General features: G+C 45.6%; 1 protein-coding gene across 5 annotated transcripts in view; it reads left to right on the forward strand.

Annotated features, from left to right (window-relative positions):
* Positions 1-20,274, forward strand: part of ABLIM1 (actin binding LIM protein 1) — a 333,243-nt gene that overhangs the window by 155,370 nt on the left and 157,599 nt on the right. The window contains exon 1 of one of the 5 annotated variants that reach the window (XM_023511748.1): positions 4,844-5,272. The exons of the other annotated variants lie outside the window; for them this stretch is intronic. Within the exon in view, the coding sequence (XP_023367516.1) occupies positions 5,257-5,272 (16 nt within the window). The 5' untranslated portion in view covers positions 4,844-5,256. Of the gene's footprint in view, positions 1-4,843; positions 5,273-20,274 lie in introns of those variants that run through there. 5 annotated transcript variants of the gene reach the window in all.

A 20,274-nucleotide genomic window follows, 5' to 3' on the forward strand; every position in this document is an offset into this window, starting at 1 on the left:
GACAAAAGTCATAGTGAGGGTAGGTCATTGTTAAGAGTGTCTTGTAAAATGACTATTGATTAAGTTCCTTTTCAACTTGCTTTCTCTCCAAAGGAGTGATTGCTATCTTGGCAAATACTTTCAAGCAATCGTGAAATTGATTTTTATCGAAGGAGACTGAATTTACTTTTTAATTTATTTGAGTTCAATTTCGAAATCAGTACATTTGATTATAAGAAGGAATACTTATTTGTGTATCAAATACTGCATTTTTACTTTGTCCCTGTCACTGTGTGTATATGGTACAGATACAAGAAATTGTGATCTCTCAGAGCACTTAATCTTTAGCAAGAATAGCCATGTAAATCCTTCACTGCAGTCAAGTTCAGAGCACTGGTGATGGTTAAGTACCAGAGACACCAGAGCCTTGTCAAGGAAGGCATTGGACCTGATGCAGAGTGACTATTTTTATGTCCTAATAACTGGATTTCTACCTAGAAGATATTAAGAAAAAAGAGAAAGCTAGGAATAAACCGTTTTTAAAAATAGCCTTTTCCCAGATAATTCAGAGTTATTTCTGTACGTGTGAATTCATGTACCCAAAATTAGGCTAAAATCTGTGAATGTCTCTTTACTATCCAAAGAGCCTTAGAATTTCAGTAATAGGTTTCATTGCATTCTGGACTCTTTAAAGTGGGATTTACACAGACCATAATAATTTTTGTCATCTTCTTGAGCTACAATCTATAGCTTAGGGCAAACTCAGAACTGACTTTTTGATGTTTTTGGAATGTTTGGCTACAAAGGTAAATTAAATTTATTTTCAGAACTCAAGGAAAAGAATGTTGCTGGGCATTGATTCTGTGAGATTCATCTGGGAAAAATCCTGAGAATTGTCAGTTGGGGACATGAGCATTAGTAGGATAAGAGGGCTCAGACATTTGGAAATTTCTCTTAGACAGTAGAAAGCTGTGGAATCATCACTTCCAATGAATTTTCATTAAGATGGCAGCGAATGTTGGGCTGATTATTATTTTGGCTAACTGAGAACACGGGGATTATTTTTCAGAATCAATGGCACAGTCTATAGCTGTTTATAAATCTCAGTTTATCCTCCTGCTTTGCAAACCAGTCTATTAGGCAAAGAAATCTGTTAGCCAGTGACTGAGGGGACTGCTATAACTCAGGCCTCATCCCCAGTGAATCTGAGTCATCAGACTTGGCAGAGACGACCAGGTGTTTGCATTTAAAGCGCCCCTCCTAGATCTATCCCAGGAGGTCTGCAAACCACACTCTTACTGTGGGCTTAGTACAGCGTGAAACTGTCCTTGTTTTCAAGGAGCCCTCAACCTAGCTGTAGACATGAACCATTAGTACAGCAGGATAAACCAATCCTAGTGGCCTGTGCTTCTTAAGGGCTGCGTGTGAGATAGGGGTTGCTATCACTATCCTTCCATTCTGTTCACTAGGACAAAGTTTAAATGAACTAATTAACAGACACTTTCTAGGCATTTATTACACGTCAACAGTCTGCTGAACGCTAGAACACATCCCAACACACCCAATTTGGAGGGAGGAGGAAATACTATTGGAAACAGATCATAGTAGATCTTGAAATGCAACCAAAGCCTTTTGAAATTAATTTAGAAAGAGAAGTAGCTCAGATTTGAGACTCTAACCAGTACACTTCTAAGGTCCATCCACCTTCGAGTGACACTGAGAGCTCTCTGTGACCTCCTCCCCAGCCTATCTTCAGCTGTTCCCCCCCTACACCACCAGCAACCTACCTGATACCCTGTTGCCCGTTATCTCCACTTTCCCTCCTTCCCTTACTCGCCTCCTCACCTCTCCTGGAAGTCCCTTTGAATTCCCCAGGCTGGGCTCACCACTGCCCTGCAGTCTGCCCCTACTTCTGTCCCAGAACCTCCCCAGCTTGGCTGAGAATACAAGCCTCCTCCACATGATGGGAAGCCCCTCCAGGCCGTGGTTTCTCTCTTGGTTTTGCGCTGCCAGTGGAGTACCTGCACTCGGCAGTTCTCCCAGAAATGTCTGACGTGAGGTTCAGAGATGTAAAATTAAGAAGAAAGCAAATAGAACTCATTCTCCAGGTTTCTTTCAGCTGAATTCAGTGTGCTCTTGCTGAAGGGTCTAGAGGTGTTGAAACATCCTGCGGCCCTGGGGCCCTGGAGGATTCCTGGAACTTCTGTGCTACAGGTGTGCATGCAGTGGGTGACCCATGGCTCTCTGTTGAGGACAACAAACAGTGAGGAAGTGGACTCTGCCAAGGTGCTTGTTTCCACTTGTAACATTCCCTCTAAATTGGCATCACTATTGAGATGACGTACACCTGAATTTTTGCCAAGAGTGGCTGTATGCTAAAGTTTTTCTCTCCAACAAAATGGTTTCTGTCCTCTGGTCACTCATAGACAACCTTGGCTTTATTTTGTGAGTGAATGAAAGGCAGCAGTGAGTCAGTTTGAGGGGGCAAAAAACAACAACTAAAACCAGGGGTTGGTGTCTGTATTGCTCATCCGAGTGGAATGAGATTGAGATAAGCCCTTTGGACATCATCTCTAGAAATAAAAAGGAAGAGTTCTTCTTTCTTTGAACCATGTATGTGGCTTTTTTTCTTGATTTATTTTGCTGTGCTTCTTTCAGCTTTAACTGTAAAGTAGAAAATGTCCACACTTTGCTTCTGTTCTCCAAGCTCTTAACGATTCTGCCCTAAGGCAGGGAGACAAAAAAACAATTTTTACTCTCCCACATTCCCAAAATAACTTTAGCAATACCCTCTTTGGTTATCTTAAAAGTACAGAGTGGATGCTTTTATCCTAAAGTAGCAGTGTCTGATTGTTCAGGAGGGGAGACTTTGGCCATATGACTGGTATTTAGCAGCTAAATGCTGGTGACTCATTCACTGTGACTGTGGTACCGGAAAATTCTTTCCATGGAAAACACGGGGTGGGGGGGGATCTCTCTGAACCACTATGTAGTATTTTCTTTTAAAAAAGGCTTCTCTGAAAATGAATAAGCACCAGCTGTTACTCTACTAGCTGAGTCTCCAAAGCTGCCAGAGAGGCTTTCTAAACCGGGTCTATGCAGTTTATCCACAGAGGTATACAGGTGGGTTCTGCAGTTTGGTTAGTAAACTTAAATCTCAGAATCAAAAAAATGTCACCCCGAGTAAAGGGGATATTGAACTAATGGCATTTACAGTATCTGGAACACTTGTATATGATTGGGTTTGGACTAGAAACCAATGGGGTCTCCCTGTCATGTTCCAGTAGAGAAGAAGGGGTGGGGAAAAGCTGCACCCTTAGCTTTGAGCTGAATAACAGGAGAGTCTGAGAGAGGAGCACACATGTGAGAAGCTGAGTATTTATGCAGCAAAATATATAATGAAATCACCTCACCTCCGAGGCTCACAACAAACTCATTCCAGCTCTCTGTAGTTAACTTTGCTTGTCAGCATCTCCTTAAAGGCTCTATGGGCAATTAGGGGTGGGAAAAGTAGACAAGTGTAGTTCTAGCCATGCAAATTGGGGGATGTGAAGACCCTGTCTCCTCCACACTCTTGAACCCTGCCATCCCTTTCGGACCCATGTCGAGCCTCTCTTATGCTTGGCTCTTACTGATGAATGGAGGTCAGAGAACCTGCTTAAAGGCCCTCCAGTGCTTACACTCCAGCTGGCTGCTGACTTAGGAGAAACTTGACCCTGACCCTATGGGGCTGCCTTGGGGGTGGAGAGTAGTGTGGTGAAATGTGGGGGGCAGAAAAGACAACCCAGGGGTTGGAGGGGACTTAGCTCTTCCTTACAGACTGAGACACCCAAGCTATTAATAGTAAAGCCCTGAGTCACAGATGCAGGAATGTCACAGCTGCCTGAGATGTGCTACTGTTACGCATCAGAAAACGGCAATAGAGGCTTGCCCAAGATGAATGTGAAGGAACGGCCATTATTACCCCCCTTCTCCCCAGCCCCGCCCACCGTTGGTAGTTTCACCCCTAAGCACTCTGTGAGTCAGAGAGGAGGCAGGTTGATTGACTTCATTCCTTTCTGGTCCCCTGGCTCTCTTAGACCCAACACGTTACAATATTTGCAGTAAATACCGTCTAATACTGGCTGTGCATTCTGGTTCTGAAAGATGTGTTGGCCATCTGCTGCTCTCCCTGCGCGGTGCCACGTCTGTCTTTTTGTCTCTGGCTCATCCCATTTCTCCCACATGGCGGATATATATGACGTGCAGTGGGGACCCAGCGGTGGGGGTTTGGGAGTCAGATGCTGGAATGGGGTGGGCATCAGTTCTGTGAACCAGGAAGTCCTCTGCTCACCGGACAGCTGCCTGTGACTCTCTGGATCAGAAATCAAAAGGCTGGTCAGGCTGAGGCTGGTACTAGAACCCCCAGTTGTAGGGAGGATTCTGCTCTCACGTTTACACATTCAAGGGGCTTTTCTGAAAACTCCAAAGGAGCAGAGGGAGAAGGTGGCAGTCAGAATCCTCCTTAACTGCATAAGTCAGATTTTTGCTTTGATCCTGAATTTGATCCTGGATAAGAAATTGAATCCTGAAAGATCTTCTTTCCAGGCTGCCTCTACCCCAGCCCCCTCCACCTTCCCCTGCCCCATCCAGGTAAAATGTGGTGGGGCGCAGTAGGGTAAACCGAATGTCATTATTGATTATTCATGAGAAAATGAACTTGAAGTTGCCGCTAGAATCATTTTTCTATTTGTTTTCTAATTAAGGCGAATTTTACCAAGCACTGAAAGCAGCTGTAATAGGAAACTAGTAAGTTAACAATTGACTAGTTTTACTTATTGAAACAGTCCCTGGCTGTTGCTGGGGGTGGGGAGTTGTCGCTGGTAATCATTCATCAGACGCTGGGAGGGGGCCAGGGCTCGGGAGCATTTCACAGCCGGTCCTCAGCGCGAGGAATACGAGGTGGTGTCAGTGACCAGAGATCAGAACGGTGGAATTTTGCATTTGCTAAGGCAGCAGCTGTAGCGAGCGGTTTCAGTCCGAGGGCAGAGTCCCGGAGCAGGGCGCGGCCGCGCGGGGCGGGCGGCGGGCGCGGGGGGCGGTCACGGGGTGGGCGTGGGAGCTGCGCCCTCCGAGAGGGGGCGGGATCCGCGACAGCAGCCCCGGACTGGGCCAGTGGATGCCGGGGGCTTCTGCTGGCAGCCTCTGCAGCCGCGGATCTGTCCGCCCAGGCGCGCCTCCACTCCTGGAGTTTATTCCTGTTTGCCTCAGTCCTGCTCGGCAGAGGACCCGGTTGCCATGGTGAAGGAGAAAGGTAATTATAAATAACGATCGATCCCTGTGCACGGTTGCAGAAGTAGGAATGGCCCTGCAGGGCTCGGCCACCTAATGGGGAATGATCAATCGAATGCCGGGCAGACATGTTCTTGGTGCGAAAATCTCTGTATTGTGGAGTCGTGGAGTCTGGGTTTCCATTGAATCGCGGCTTCATTAAGAACCTTTAATTTAGCCGCAGCATCTGAAGTGCTTCCTACTTCTCTAGTGTCTGCAGAGCGGAGCTCGGGGTGGGTGTCTCTTTAGATTGCCATTGCATGTTGAATTTTTGGTTTGTGTTAGAGACTTGCCTTCCTGCCCCCTCAGAGCCATCGTTCCCTTCCTCACGTACTACCTCCCAATTAATAAGTTAATTAAGGTATTAGATAAAGGGGTCCTTCCTACGCGGGCTGGGCTGCAAGGCGATGCTTTTTAAAGGTTTCAGGTGCTCTGCGTTTATAACCTGTCATTTCAATATTATCCCTAATCACTCCTCCAAACACGTAAAAGGGTGTTTTGCCTGGCAACGGGAAAGAAATCACATCCTAGGGAGAATGCAGAGAGGGACAGGGCAGGCATGTCCCCACACAGGTGTGCATCATTCATGCACCAGGCGTGGTCCTGAAATCCAAGGTGTATCTTTCAGAATTGAATGGTAGCCTAAATTATTCACGTATCTGGGAGATGTGAAAGAATACAACAGTGCTTGTTTTTAATTACTCAAGTAATATATAAGTACATCTTATATTAGAACAGTGAAATGTTACAGAAGAAAAAAGAGGGAAACTTGAAAGCCCCTTAATCCCACCTCTCTAGGAGTAAAATTGTTAATGGTTGCTGTGTATCTTTCTAGACTCTTCCAGACCAGGATAAGATAGATGGATATGTACAGACAGATAGGAGTATGAAAATGGGATCATTCTATGATCATTTTTCTATAACTTCATTTTTTTTCTCTTAATATGTCTTAGGGACCATCACTAAATTACTTTATAATATAAATAACTACCCTGTAATTTTTCTCTCTGGGAAACTTGGATTTATTGTCAGATTTTCTTATCGTGGGGCATTCTTTGCTCCACGGACACAGACAGCTGCTCCTTTGGGGCTGTCAGGAACCATTCTTATCTCCATCTACTTTCTCTTAAAGCTACAATAGGTAAAACATTAAGATGCTGAACTCAAGTTGATCCTTGTGGCTGGAAACTCAGTTGGGTTTTGTTATCCTAATGGATGGGTGGAGATACAGGATCTTGAGAGTGTAGCAGTGTTAAGGCTGTGCTTCAGGACAAAGGGAAGCATGCTTCTGCTGTGTTCAGTCTGCCCCTGTGGATCTGTGCTAATCCCATGCTGTAGCTCCGATCTTTCAGGGCATACATGGTGACTGAGTGAAATGATTTGGAGTAAATAAGGGTGTGTCTGACAATGTTTGCTGTCTGAGGTGCTTCCAGGAGCCCTCAATACCAAATACAGAGTTCTGGTGTCTTCATTCATACCCCCCACCCAACTAACACAGCATGGTCCTGATCTCTGTCACCGATGGATTTGAGTTTGTTTTCCCAGTGTGAGTAGTTGATGAGTGATGAGAAGGGAGATCACAGAAGGCGTGTCTTGATTGCATTACTGTGGGGGGTCATGGAAGCCCTTGATGACTTGCTATATACTATGTAAATGGTGTACAATGTGCATTATAGACCAGTGGTCCTCAAATATAATAGCATCTGTTGTGCTGAGTTGCTGTAGACTTTCCAAAGCTTAGATTGCCTGGGGTCACATTGCTTGGCCACTTTCTAATTGGAACACTCTGGACAGGCCATTGAGAGGTCACATACTAGTATTATCTTAACCCTTAGCCACTGATTAAAGGCTATGCTGTTCTTTACGTTAAGGTTTGTGTCAGTCCACACTGCTGTCTTCCAGCTTTCTGATTGCACTGGCCTCAGCCAACAACAGAGGAAGGCAGAGGTTTTCTTTTGGGGGGGGTGGGGGTTGGCAGTTTCACAAGGGCTTCCATGGAGAAAGGGGAACTTCATCACAACCTTTAAAATGAGAAGGGCACCAGACATGCTTGTGGTACAAGCATTTATCCTAGATATGAGAAAATGGGACCAGAAAGGGTAAGTAAATTGCTCAAGGTCACACAGCAAATCAGTGAACCAAGTTACTCTGTCTCATCATGATATACGTGGATCAGTGACTGTGGTTGTCAAGTATATTGACAACTGCTCTCTCATTCAGTAGGCAATGAGCCTCTCAGAAGCGGTACCCTGTCTCCATCTTTAGCCTTCCGGAGTACAGCTTAGGGTCTACCCCATCATGGATTGTCAAACAGTCAGAACAGATTGGTCTGTGGTCAGAGCAGGGACAGGAGCCTGTGTCTTCTTGATTCTGAGCTTTTCCTGTCCTCTCCGTTTCTCCTTGCTCCCAGGAAGGCCTGGCTCCTTCCTTCCTCCCACAGCAGACACGAGTCACCTCTAAGCAGGCTCAGGTGGTGGTGGTGTCCATCCTGAGCAACGCAGCAGGCCCAAGGAAGAATGACATGGACCGTGCCACAGTTTTCTCTCCAGGATAAAATACTTGACTTGGGGTTGGCACAGACTGGAGAGAAAGCACCTGACTGGTCACCCCTCTGCTAGTGTGGAATGGCACCTTCTGACACCCTTTGATTCTCACGATCCTCTGTTCTCCTGACCAGGCAGCCATTCACTCCCAGTTGCAGCCGCTTATGGATTCCAGAACCTCCATGAAATGGTTATTTCTTTTATGTGTTCAAGGGTACCTTGCCCTTGCTATATCCCGTAACAAAGAAGCAGCAGAGGTTTTTGTGGGTTTATCAGTCAATATCTGTCTTCCTAAGTACAGGCTCATCAGCTTACACTCCAGAGGCCCACTATACTCATTTAAAAGCAATGTGTGTTCTAGTGCAAGTTTAAAAAATACAAGAGGGATTTATGATTCCTTTTGTTAGGAAAAACACAAGAATAAGCCGATCCCAGAGACTACACCCATCTAATTTAAGCAATACAAAGTCTTTAGGGTTTGGAAACCACACAAAAGAATAAGAAATTAGCAGCAAGAGCGACATCAAGGTAAGTAGAGTTTACATCTGGGCACATCAGTTTTCTTTCCTGGAAGCCTCTTTCCGCTGTTAGATGGCCCCACTTCCTTTGGGGATAGAGTGGGACCCAGTGAACCTCATTCCCATTTCTGAGCAGAGGGCTGTTCACTTGCCACTTCACCTTCACAGGTGTGGGGACTCACACACATGCCCACAAGGCAATTCTTTTCTCTAGAGCAGGGCTTTTGAACTCAGCACCATTAAAATTTTGACAGATGATTCTTTGCAATTCTGTCCTATGGGTTATAGGATATTAACAGCTTTCTTGAGCTCTAGATACAGTAGCCTGATCTCATGACAATCAAAAATGTCTCTAGACATTACCAATGACCCTTTGGAGGGGCAAAATTGCCCCAGTTGAGAGCCACTGCTATGGAGAACAGTGGAGCTCTGAGACACTTTGGTCCCAGTTCTCTGTAAAGTTTAGTTAGAGCAGTGGCTCTCAGCCTTCCTAGTGCCCCCTAATGCTGAGACCCTTTAATACAGTTCCTCATGTTGTGGTGACCCCCAACCATAAAATTATTTTCATTGCTACTTCATAACTGTAATTTTGCTACTGTTATGAATCGTAATGTAAATATCTGATATGCAGGATGTATTTTCATTGTTAGAAAGGGGTCACAACCCATAGGTTGAGAACCGCTGAGTTAGAGGAATTCCCTTGAACACAGAGGGTGAGAGCTGTGAAAATCCTAATGGGGAGTCAATCCGACCAACAGTTCCTCCTTGAAGCCTGCTAGCTTTTGGCAGAAGCAGATGCTTCGAGTAATAATGCTGCTGGTGCACAAATAAAGGCCTTCCTCCTTATTTATGTGCCTTATCTCCCAGTTCATCTCTCACCAAAGTATTAGTAGATATGTCTACAGAGATGTTCTATCTCAATTTTTTATTTTCCTTTAAGATTCTATAATCTGGTTCTGCAAGAAACCTTCTTGTTCACTCACCCTCCTCTGCATGCTTTTCCCGTGTTAGGCAAGGTACAGGACACTCAGGAAGGTCTGGGGGAAGTAAAATAGGCTGAAAATAACTAATAGGAGGTAGGTGGTTAGAGAGGCATAGACACAGCCCTCTGGCAGGTCAAAGTTAGGAGATGTAACTTCTAAGTGTGTTGATAGGAGCAGGTGGCTCTTAATCTGGCCTCTTAGAAATTGGGGATATTTAGCATATAATAAGTGGGAATGAAAAGACAAGAGTAGATCTGAGAGGGGCCAGCACACTGGAATCAATGGAACCTGACAGCAGGTTGGGTGTACCCAGTGAGGGGAATTCAGAAGCCAAATGATCTTAAGGTTCTGAGTCTAAGCCGCTCCAAGGATCAGTTTGCTAGGGCTGCTTTGTAAGGAGTACCCTACACTGAGTGGTTTAAACAGTAGAAATGTGTCGCCTCACAGTTCTGGAAGCTGTGAGTCTGAAATCAGGTGTGGGCAGAGCTGGTTCCTCTGAAGGACTGAGAAAGAATCTGCTCCCTGCTGCTCTCACAGCTTCCGAGGGTCTGCTGGTGATCTGCGGTGCTCCTTGGCATGCATCAGCCCATCTTGGCCTTCCAGGTCACAGGGTTCTCCCCATATGCTTGTCTTCTTCATATTTCCCCATTTTATAAGGACACTGCCATCAGGGATTAGGGCCCACCCTGATAACCTCATTTTACCTTGATTATTTCTGAAAAGACTCTTATCTCCAAACAAGGCCACATTCTGGGGTACTGGGAGTTAAAAATTCAACATATGAATTTGAGGGAGATGGGGATGCAACCCAACCCATTATCCTCAGACTTTGGTGTGAGATGTGGATGAGGCTGGGGAAGGACTCAGGAGGAGGAGCAGAGTGGGTGTGGGGGATGGGAGAGGGTGGATACTTGTCAGGGTGGGAGGGAAGGAAGATGAGCTCGGTTTTATAAACCTTGAGCCACTGTCAGAGGTCAGGACCAGAGAGTGATTAGGAGTGAGCAGTCCAGGCTGTATGTCTTGGTCAGGACTCTTGAGATTTCTTGGCCAAGCTATATAAACTTGTTACAATCTACACCTCAAGGAAGACAATTTAGAAAGAGTCGGATTCAGTGGTGAAGCCAACACCATACCCGCTGGTCACAGCATCCTTTAAGGCTTGGTGGCAGCCCTGCCTACCATGTGTGAAGGCCATACTGCTGTGTCCAGCATCCTTTAAGGCTTGGCGGCAGCCCTGCCTACCACCTGTGAAGGCCTCTGCATTCTTGTTCTTGGCGGCTCCTGAGAACAGTGGTGTACTGTGTCTCAAATGTGACCTGCAGACTGGCAGCAAAGTAATCCTCGTAGGACACTGAATCATCATTTCCCAACTCAGAAACCTAAATAAGTGACAAGCTAAAGTTCAAAGCTTCTTATTTGTCATGCAGTGTTCTCCCCAAGTCCCTAAATTACCTCTTCCCTACGCCCATCTAAATAACATGGCCTTCTAAGCCAAACTTGTTTTAATTTGTAATGTTATTAATCTGTCAGCGACTGAATCTATGCTAATGGCAGGCTCTGGGTTGAGAGCTTTGCCTACATTGTCTTCTATCTTCTAACCCATGGAGGCCAGTGGTATCCTCTCCCTATCAGGGGAGGACCCAGGAGAGCTATGAAACTTGCCAGTGCTCACTTATCCAGAGTTGCATTTTCTACCCAGTTTTCTACCTCTCTGGCTCCCAAACCAGTGCTAACTGTACTTCCATCCCCACCATCCCCTTTGCCTTTTGAATAATGGGGAGGGGGCATCTTCCTCACCAACCTTGGCCATACTGCCTCTTCTGCCTTCATAAGAAACACATGCATCCTCCTTTGCAGTATTTAATCGCAGAACTAACTCCAGTTCTGCTTCCTTGTAGTGCTGCTCAAAGGCCCACCCCGCTGTGGATTCTTGTACAATTACTCTGTGCGTCTGAGCACAGAAATGAACCAACAGTGGTCACTGGTGCAACTCCGCAGCCTGTGCTGCTTTTCCTCAGGTATTTGTTGACTTTATACGTGGTTTTGTAAAACAACCTTGAGAGCTGTGAAGGGTTGTTGCCTCGAATGCTGTCTGCTCCCCCCTTTAATCCCACTCCTCCCCAAACATCTCCACCAAGGCTCTGTCCACTCAGGCTCACAGCTTCCTAAGATAACCCAAACCCACTTCTGTTTCATCCTCAGGGAGGTCTAAGAACAGCAGGTGTTTCACCACGGTGGAATGATTCCTCCTGTGTCTGGCGACTGTGGAGTTGCTTTCTGGGGCCCCTCATTCAGGCATGCTGGCCACTCCTGATGTCACCTCCCCCTACCCTGCTCCTGGATTTTTGTCGAGGTTCTTCATCTCTTCCTTAAGTTCAAAAAGCCCAAGCTTTTAAGGGGACACCAGCAACAAGGCCTAAAGGGAAGTTGGGGATTAAAGGAGATGCCGTGAGGCTGCAGGTCTCAGAATGAATTGTCTGGATCAGGACTGTTCACACAACTTAACTGTGAACGTCCTGTCTTGGTGGGGGAGGGGAGCCCCAGTTTTGTCATGACATCCCACTTCAGAGAAAGCAATCCAAGGGTGGTGAATTGCTCTTGCTGTTTCATAAATGAGAGTGCTGCTCTTATCAGAAAAGATGGCTCTGCTCAGTTTATCTGAATTCCAGAAGGGATGTCTGAGTAATGGGACTTTCAGGGCTCAGGCAAAGGACTGAACATTTAAAAAAAAAAAAAAAAAATTCCGTGCCCTCTTGAGGGCAATATTTGATGACAGAGATGAAGTCAAGAATATGTAGACAGCAGGTGTCTAAAATGGAGGTGGGACCTAATCCTTTGTTAGCTACTCCCAGATTTGGGGAGGTAGCCCTGCCCTTGGCCTTTCTCATCACCTCACCAAGTGACTACAAAGGATGAGCAACCTGTATTGCATCACAGAAACTCTCCTTTAAAGAACAACAATTGACACTTGCAAATTCCCGCAGAAGACGTCCTATGGGAGCCTCACCCTACCTAGAGCAAAATCTTGGCATCTGACTCATTTTGAGGTAGGGGCCCTTCCGTCATCATAGTCACAGCCCCCTTTGCCGAGCGAGGGAGGGTCAAGAAAGAAGACCCTGCTCTTGTTTGCTTTGCATGTGCCAAAGTCAAATGCTGAGTGTTTTCCTGAGCCAGCATTAAAGAGGCAGAGGGCTTTTCAGAAGGTTGGGTGGTCAGTGAGTGGTGCAGCATTGCTTCCGATTGGCTGAGCTCCCTCTGGGCACCCACAGTAGAAACCAGAAACTGACCCGCTTCCTATTTCATTGTGTGTTGTCTGGTGGTGACTCATACCAAGAGGTATGTTTATCCCAAATTGGCAGGAGCTGTGTATTCAAGGGCAAATTTCGTTAACAGTGGGGAGAGCGAATATTTGTTATGCATGACCTCTTTTCTCTGAAACTTTGTATTTGTGCTTAGACTGACATGATTAATGCTATTATGATTCAGTGTGCCCTGAGCCCCCCCCACCCCCCCAACAGGGGTGAATTTTTGTGTCTCTTTGCAGTCAAATAGCTTACTTGTTTGAATACTTGGATTTAACCATGAAGATGCTGACTTTTTAAATACTTCCAAGGACATCACTGTCTGGGGCATCAGAGTCACCTGGAGGGCTTGTTAGAACCCAGGTTTCTGGGCCCTGCCCCCAGAGTTTCTGATTCAGCAGGTCTGGGAAGGGGGCTGAGAACTTACATGTCTAACAGTTCCCTGGTGATGCTGATCTTCCTGATGCAGGGACCACGCTTTGACACTGTGTAGGTAATCCATGATGCTTATAACATCACCAGCCCTGCAGGCAGGTAAGTCAGGATTTTTATATAAATAGCTTCTCCATTCCCCCTTGCCAACTTTGTCTTGCTCATGATATACGAGTGGCAAAGAGGAGGTAAAGAACCTCAGGCTGCCTCTGGCTCTCCTGTGATATAAAAGGAAGCCTGGGTTCCTAATGAAGCAGATTTTCTGTGAGAACCAGGTGGCCAAGAAACTGATGTCAGTGTATAATATGGGGGTACAGAGGGTGGGAGGAAGTTGCAAGGTACTTTTTCATGGGGGTGAGTTGGGACTCCCTTGGGGAAGGTGACTTTGAACATGGAGTGAAGGCACAGATGTGCTGTTCTCTAGTCATCCCTTCCCATTTCTCCATGGCTTAGGTGAGCATGTTTACTGAGGATCGCAAAGCTGTTTGGAACTTTAGGGTAAAAGAGAGTTCATTAAGCTGTCTTGGCTCACAAAGTCTACCATTCCATTTTTAGTCTTTGAGGAATTAAAATGCATTCTTTAAGCTTAGGGTGTTCCATTCATCACTATACTGTATTTGCTATTCATTAAGTAAAGTGGGTCATCATAAGGGTCTTCATCTGTATCACTTTCCTGTTGAGTAGGACGTGAAGAGGAAGAGGAGGGCTTGGTCTTGCTGGCTCAGGGGTGGCAGAGGACTATCTGAGTGTGAGTGGGGGATCAGCTGTGTTCTCTCTGTGTTCTAGTAGTCTATTCTTTTGTTGTTGTTTCTATCATTCGCTATTTGAAACATTCTAAGAAGGGAGAAGTTTAAGAAGAATTAAGAACAGTGAATGGTGGGAAAAAGTAGGAAGGGTATTTCTCATTGGAGTGTCTGGTGAGGAGTGGGAAAGAGGGCTGAGTACCCGAAAAGTGGCAAGGCCTGTGAGGACCTAAGTCCATGGAGGGTCCCATAAGTGACACATGAACTAGATGGGCATCCAGTGGACTGCTGTCATTCTGAGGAGAAGGGTTTTAGGACTAACAGTGGGAATGGCATCTGTGGGGCGAGAGCCCAGCTCTGCTGAGCACTAAAAGAAGGGTGGATCCCCCTCTGTTCCTGCTCACCTGGAGAACACCGCCACTTCTGCCTCATGTAACGGTCCCCGATGGAAATTCAGAAATGGTGATGAGTTATTATAAAGAGCTTGCCGTAGTAGCCTTGATCACATCACAATTTTATTGAGGTCTGTTGTCTTCAAGACATTTCAAGGTGGGACTTCAAGTTCCTACGTTCAGCAGGTTAATGAGTTAGCCGGTATTAGGGGAGCTTATTGAGGATGCAAATGGAGGTGACATAGCCCCTGGAAGGTGGGGTATAAATAATATTCTGTGCGGATTAAAAGGAAGGAAGAGGAATTAGAAAAAGCTTTATGGAAAGTGGGCACTTAAGACTGACCTTGAGGGGCTCTTTAAGTTTCTTAACCTTAGGAATGGTATTAGATTCAAACTTGTTTCTATAATACAGTGTCTGCTCTATAGAAACTACTCATTGGCCGGACGCCGTGGCTTACCCCTGTAATCGTAGCACTCTGGAAGGCCAAGGCGAGTGGATTGCTTGAGCTCATGAGTTTGAGACCAGCTTAGCAAAAGTAAGACCCCATCTCTACTAAAAATAGAAAAACAGAGACAAGAGGATCACTTGAGCCCAAGAATTGGAGGTTGCTGTGAGCTAGGATACGACAGCACTCTACCCAGGGCAACAGCTTGAGACTGTCTCAAAAAAAAGAAAAAAGAAAAAGATAGAAACCACTCATTAATTGTGGAATTAATATGGGAATGAATGATGGGTGGGGGTGGAGGAAATGATTTAGGAAATGTTTCCTCAGAACCTGATATGAGATAAGCAATCTAGATATAGAAACAAAATAAAATGCATTTCTTGACCTGAAGGCACTTATTGTCTAGTAAGAAATATGGATTCATAAATCAGTAATGATGATACAATGTGAAATGTACTCTAAGAGAGAACTATTAAAGTAATATGAGACCACAGTGCAGAGAATGATTAATTCTGCTGGCAGACTGGGCTTTAAGGGATGAATAGGAGTGTAACAGTGGATAAAGGCGACTTGAGAGAAAGGTGTTCAACTGAGTAAAACAGAAGCAGTGAATTGCAGCCTCCGTCTGAGGAAACGCAGCCAGCTGGGCTTGGCAGAGGCTACTCTTGGCCACGTGGTACAGCATTGGACATGAGAAAGGGGCCCAGAGGGCTTTGTGGGTCACAATGAGTTGTGGTTGCCTCCAAGAACCAGGCCAGGCAGCTAAACAAGCCCAGCCTAGGGCAAACTGGAGAGCATGGCCTCCCCTAAAGGGAAGAGCCAGAACTCTGTCCTTCTGTCCTAGGTCCCGTGGAGGAATGCAGGCCAGCCTGCCAGACCTTCTAGTTTTCAAGAGAAATAGGAATTTTTATGTAAAATCTCCAGATGTTCAAATATTGACAAATGGTTGCACTCTTTCTTTAAAAAATAATTGTGTGGGCCAAACACAACGTGTCTGTGGGCAGAACTCAGCCAAAGGGCCTCATATTATGGTCTGGGGTTGAACGCAGTGCTCACCACACCTACCCCAGGAGGAAAGAGATTTTCTCATCACAAGACCCAGGGTTCATGCACATGTGTCTATAATGGATGGCTAAAATGGACGCCATGGGAAACAATGCTTACCATTACTCTCTGCTGTTTTCTCTTCTATTTTCTAAATATGCTGCTGGCTGTGATCTATTCAATTGATTTCATATTCCAATGGGTCAAGACCCAGTTTGAAGGTGAGCATGGTGGCTCATGCCTTCAGTCCCAGCTACTCAGGAGGCTGAGGCAAGTGGCTCACTGGAGTTCAGGGCCGCAGTGAGCTCTGATCATGCTACCACACTCCAGCCCGGGTGGCAAAGTGAGACCCTGTCTCTTAAAAACAAAAACAAAACAACCAAGAAGAACCCCTGAAGTTTGAAAACCATTAGTTTATGTATCCATACCAACTAAACTTTATTTGGATAAAAACAGAATAAGGTGCTTCCCTGGACACCTATTTCCATCTGGGCACTCTTATTATTGTGCTAACAGGTATGGTTAAGTTGGGTTTTTTCACTTGCAACTAGAACAGTTTTGACAAAATGATTTCTGAATCTCTCACCTCTTTATCCTAAACAGAAGTTGGTCAGCCTTTGGTGTCCTCTGTTTTGGTACAGTTAATAACAGCCCCACCTGCTAACCTGAGAGTAAAGTGCTACTTGATTAAAGTTTAGCAGAAAGCCAAGAGGAACCCCCAGAGAGTCCAGGTCAGCTTCCAAGCCTGTTATTTCTGGAGTTGCTTTTTCACTCGTGATTACATTTCCCTGTGAGTCTGTGTCCCCACTCTCTGTTCATCACGTACACCTGGTTTCTTTGCTCTGGCATTACAGCCAAGGAGAGAAGAACGAGGCCTGTGCTGTGCTATCTGCCTGTCAGTGACCAGTTCTCACCTCCCTGTTGGGTGTCATGTGGTATATAGCTGTCATTTCTGACACAGCATTGCCAGAAATCTTATAATTTAAGGGCTTTGGAGAGAGTTCACCCCCACCCCACCCCTGCCCCACTGCCCTTAGGAAAGGCATAACTACTCCCTGGTTCTGGGTATGTCTATATCACTCCTGTGGTGACATAGAAGCACTTGCAACGTACAACAGGATTCAGAAAGAACCTAGACTTTGGCAACAAGAGCCCGAGAGTGGCTTCTCACCATTGGAAGAGGCAGATAGGATGGAGACACCCAGGGAAGGGCCATGCCTGCTGTGAAAGCCACATGACCGGAGTGGGGCAACACTGATATAGTAATTTTGCATGTTGTGCACGCAAAGACACCAGCTACTAACATGAATCAAGCCACCAAGGGCAGCCAGAGAGTAGGTCTCGGATATGATCCTTTCAGATTTGGGGGCCAGTACAGTGCAAGACAGCCTTTAGCAGCGTTTGGAGACAGGGCCTGTGCATTGCCTCTCTGGAGCACCCTTCTCCCTGAGTGTGGGGGCAGGCCCTCTGCAGTAGTGCAGACACGGCTGGCACACTCTCGTCTTACCCTCGTGGCAGAGTGTTGCCAGGGAGCTGACGCTGGGAGCAATCAGTTCACCTGATTGCTGTCAGGTGAACCCACCTCTGCCACATCCCAGAGGATAAGCTCTTTGAGAGTCATTTTTTTTTTTCGCCTAGTGAAAATGACCCCTTTTCTCTCCAAGTGAAGAGGTTTACTAACTTATCTGATAAATCCGAGTGAAAACTTATTAGTAAATCACAACAAAAATTGACAAAAGTAGGATGGATAATTCACCAGGAACTAGGCAGGTAGAAGAAAAGGAAATGATTAAATCCAAGAGAACTAAAAAGTCATTCAAGAAAGGGAATCTATTCATAGGATGAACTGCAGCATCTGGTAGAACAATAATTACCTTCTCACAGTACAGACGTAGCTAGTGTGGAGTATAACCAAAACTTGTGACGTAGGCATATCAGTAAGAGCTGAATCCTCTTCTACAGGAGTAGGATGGTAAAGGCAGTGGCCGAGCTGGTATAAACAGAGTGTGAAGAAAAATACACCCAAAGTTGAGCAGGTTTGCCTGTAGGGTGGGATGGAAGGAGGAAGGCAGGCAATTGCTATCATGCATTTAAACATATTTGTTCATTTTGCATATAAGCCTATTTTTTTTAACTTTAATAAAAATAAAATACCTCTAGGGGGTAAAAAACCCTACTTACCTGCTCCATATCTTTATCATGGAGGTTATGACATCACATGCGAAAACTTTAGCGTGCTCCCTGTCATGCAGCTGATGCTTAATGTTTATGAAGGTCAGTGGATCTGTAGAGTTTATTTAAGTAGCAGTGTAGGTGCGCAGCCAAGGGCCAAAGGACTGGCCCGAGGTCCCTGGTGGACAAAATGAGACTAAGATGGAGGTGATGAGAGGAATTAAGTTTGTTAACTGGTTGGAGAGGCAGTGTCAAACTGCCTTCTGGATTTTCAGAGCTTGGACTTGAAGCCTTTCCTCATAGTTATGTGTCCATCTCTTTCTCACCTGCCCCTTCTGGTACAGTCCTCATTTGTTTGCATTGGTGGCTTTGTAAAATTATTCCTGAAGCCTTCAGAACGTTATGGGTTTGCCTGCAAAATAAGTTATAGGTAGCTGCTCTGCAGCCAGAGAGCCTGGATTCAAATTCTGTCTCTTTCTCTTACTAATTATGTGACCTTGGGCCAGTCACTTAACCTCTCACTGCCTCAGTTTTCTCATAATCACACCAGTTATATAGGGTTAGTGTGAACTGAATCAGTTAATACAAATAAAGCATTTAAACACTCTCGAATACACAGCAACCCCCAGTAATTGCTATTGCTGCCACTACTTCTGTTATTCCTCTTGATGGAATGAAATCAGAGGCTATGTGTTCAAAAATACAGAGTTTAGTAATCATATTAGTTTTGAGACCCAGGAAAGTAAGTAGAACCGGATAGGTGAGTTCAGGATCTGAGACGGTCCACCCAGTTCACACTTTGCCTCAAGCAGAACAAGGCTTTGTCATTTCATCATGCCAAGATAGACCAGGACCACACAAGTGGCTTCTTGTGGCCTGTAATTCCCACTGTCCTGTGATAGGACTTCACCAAGGAATTCTACCTGCTGAGTTCTTGGTGCCCACATTCCTTGGGCATGCAAGCAAGGACTCTAGTTTTGTCTTTATGTGGAATGAAATGAAATGGTCTGATAATGATGTGATGCAGGAATGCACTGGGCATAGCAGACCAGTTGTTTGAAAGTGTTTGTGGCTGGCAGCCAGGTGGACCCAGGATCCCACTGGTGGGAGCTGCCCACCTGAGCTGCAGCGGTCCCTGCTGGCTATTCTGTGCCAACATGTCCTGCTCTGGGGACCCAACATTTAGCTTTTCCAAGGGTCTGGTGCCACTCCCTGCATGTCAGACCAGCTGAAAATTCTGCTTTGTTGTGTGGTCCTCATTCAGAGAGCTCAGCCAGGGTTGGTGTGAGACTGGCCCATCAGTTAGCTCACTCCTTCAGCTGTTTGTTTTTTTTTTTTTTTTTCTGAGTCAGAGACTTAAATAAGTCTTTTATCTTTTGTCATCTGTTGAGCTGAATTGACATCATCATAACTACGTAATTGATAGATGTTATTGGTGAAAGTAAGATATTTAACCAACTTTCAGTTAACCCAAAGACTATTGCTCTGAGAAAAGAGACAAAACCAGGCTAGTGTTAAAAGCATGAACATGTTGAAGGTCCATTTATAGAGCACAGACTTTGTGCCCATGACCATGCCAGACCGTAGGAATACAATGGCTGTTACCTTACAATGGAGGAGACAGAAGAGAAAGCAAAAAATTAGGTGTCTAGTTGTGATAGGTATAAGAAAGTAAGAAAATAAGCCAAGATGGGGTAACAGGGAAGCAGGTTACTGGTTCAGGGAGACTGCTCAGAGGAGGAGTGGGTGACATAGAAGCTGCTGGAAGGTGAGATAAGGAGGAAGGCACCAGCCTTACTAGTAGCTGGGGGAGGATCCTCTGGAAAGGGAAAACAGCCCTTGGGGATCTTGAAGCAACAAGAACTGAAGCTTGGGAAGATGTGGAGAGGGCATGAGAAGAGCGTGGAGAGGGGGCAGGGCCAGGGCATTTTGGATACTACACAGGGAAGGCGCAGTCTGCTCACATCATATCCTTAAAAGATCATTCTGGTTGCTGTGTGACAAAGGGATTGTACAAATGAGTTAAGAGTCCACTGTTGTTTGAAGATACAAACTCCCTGCATTCGTCCAAGCTGTGCCCTAAGCCCCTCCTACCACCCTACTTTGATGAGTTACTTAGAAGCATATTCTATTGTCTTTTAATTTTGTGGCCATTCTCTGGTGCTGACACTGATGTTGACTTACCTCTAGGCAAGTTGTGTTTGCGAAAACTCTGGGTCTGATGACATCTCATTCAGATTTTTTCTATCTGTCTTTTTATGGGCTCTTTTGTAAGAGGGTAGCAGCGATGAAATGATTGGGAGGTGCTTTGTCAGGGTGTGTTGGTGAAAAACATAATCACAGGAGGATTGCATGCATTAATAGGGTGTGGGATAGAGAGAGGGTGTTGGTGATTCTTATCTGTTGGTGT

This window comes from Otolemur garnettii, unplaced genomic scaffold (genome assembly GCF_000181295.1).
Source record: "Otolemur garnettii isolate 467f Iridium unplaced genomic scaffold, OtoGar3 scaffold00021, whole genome shotgun sequence".
Classification (NCBI taxonomy): domain Eukaryota; kingdom Metazoa; phylum Chordata; class Mammalia; order Primates; family Galagidae; genus Otolemur; species Otolemur garnettii.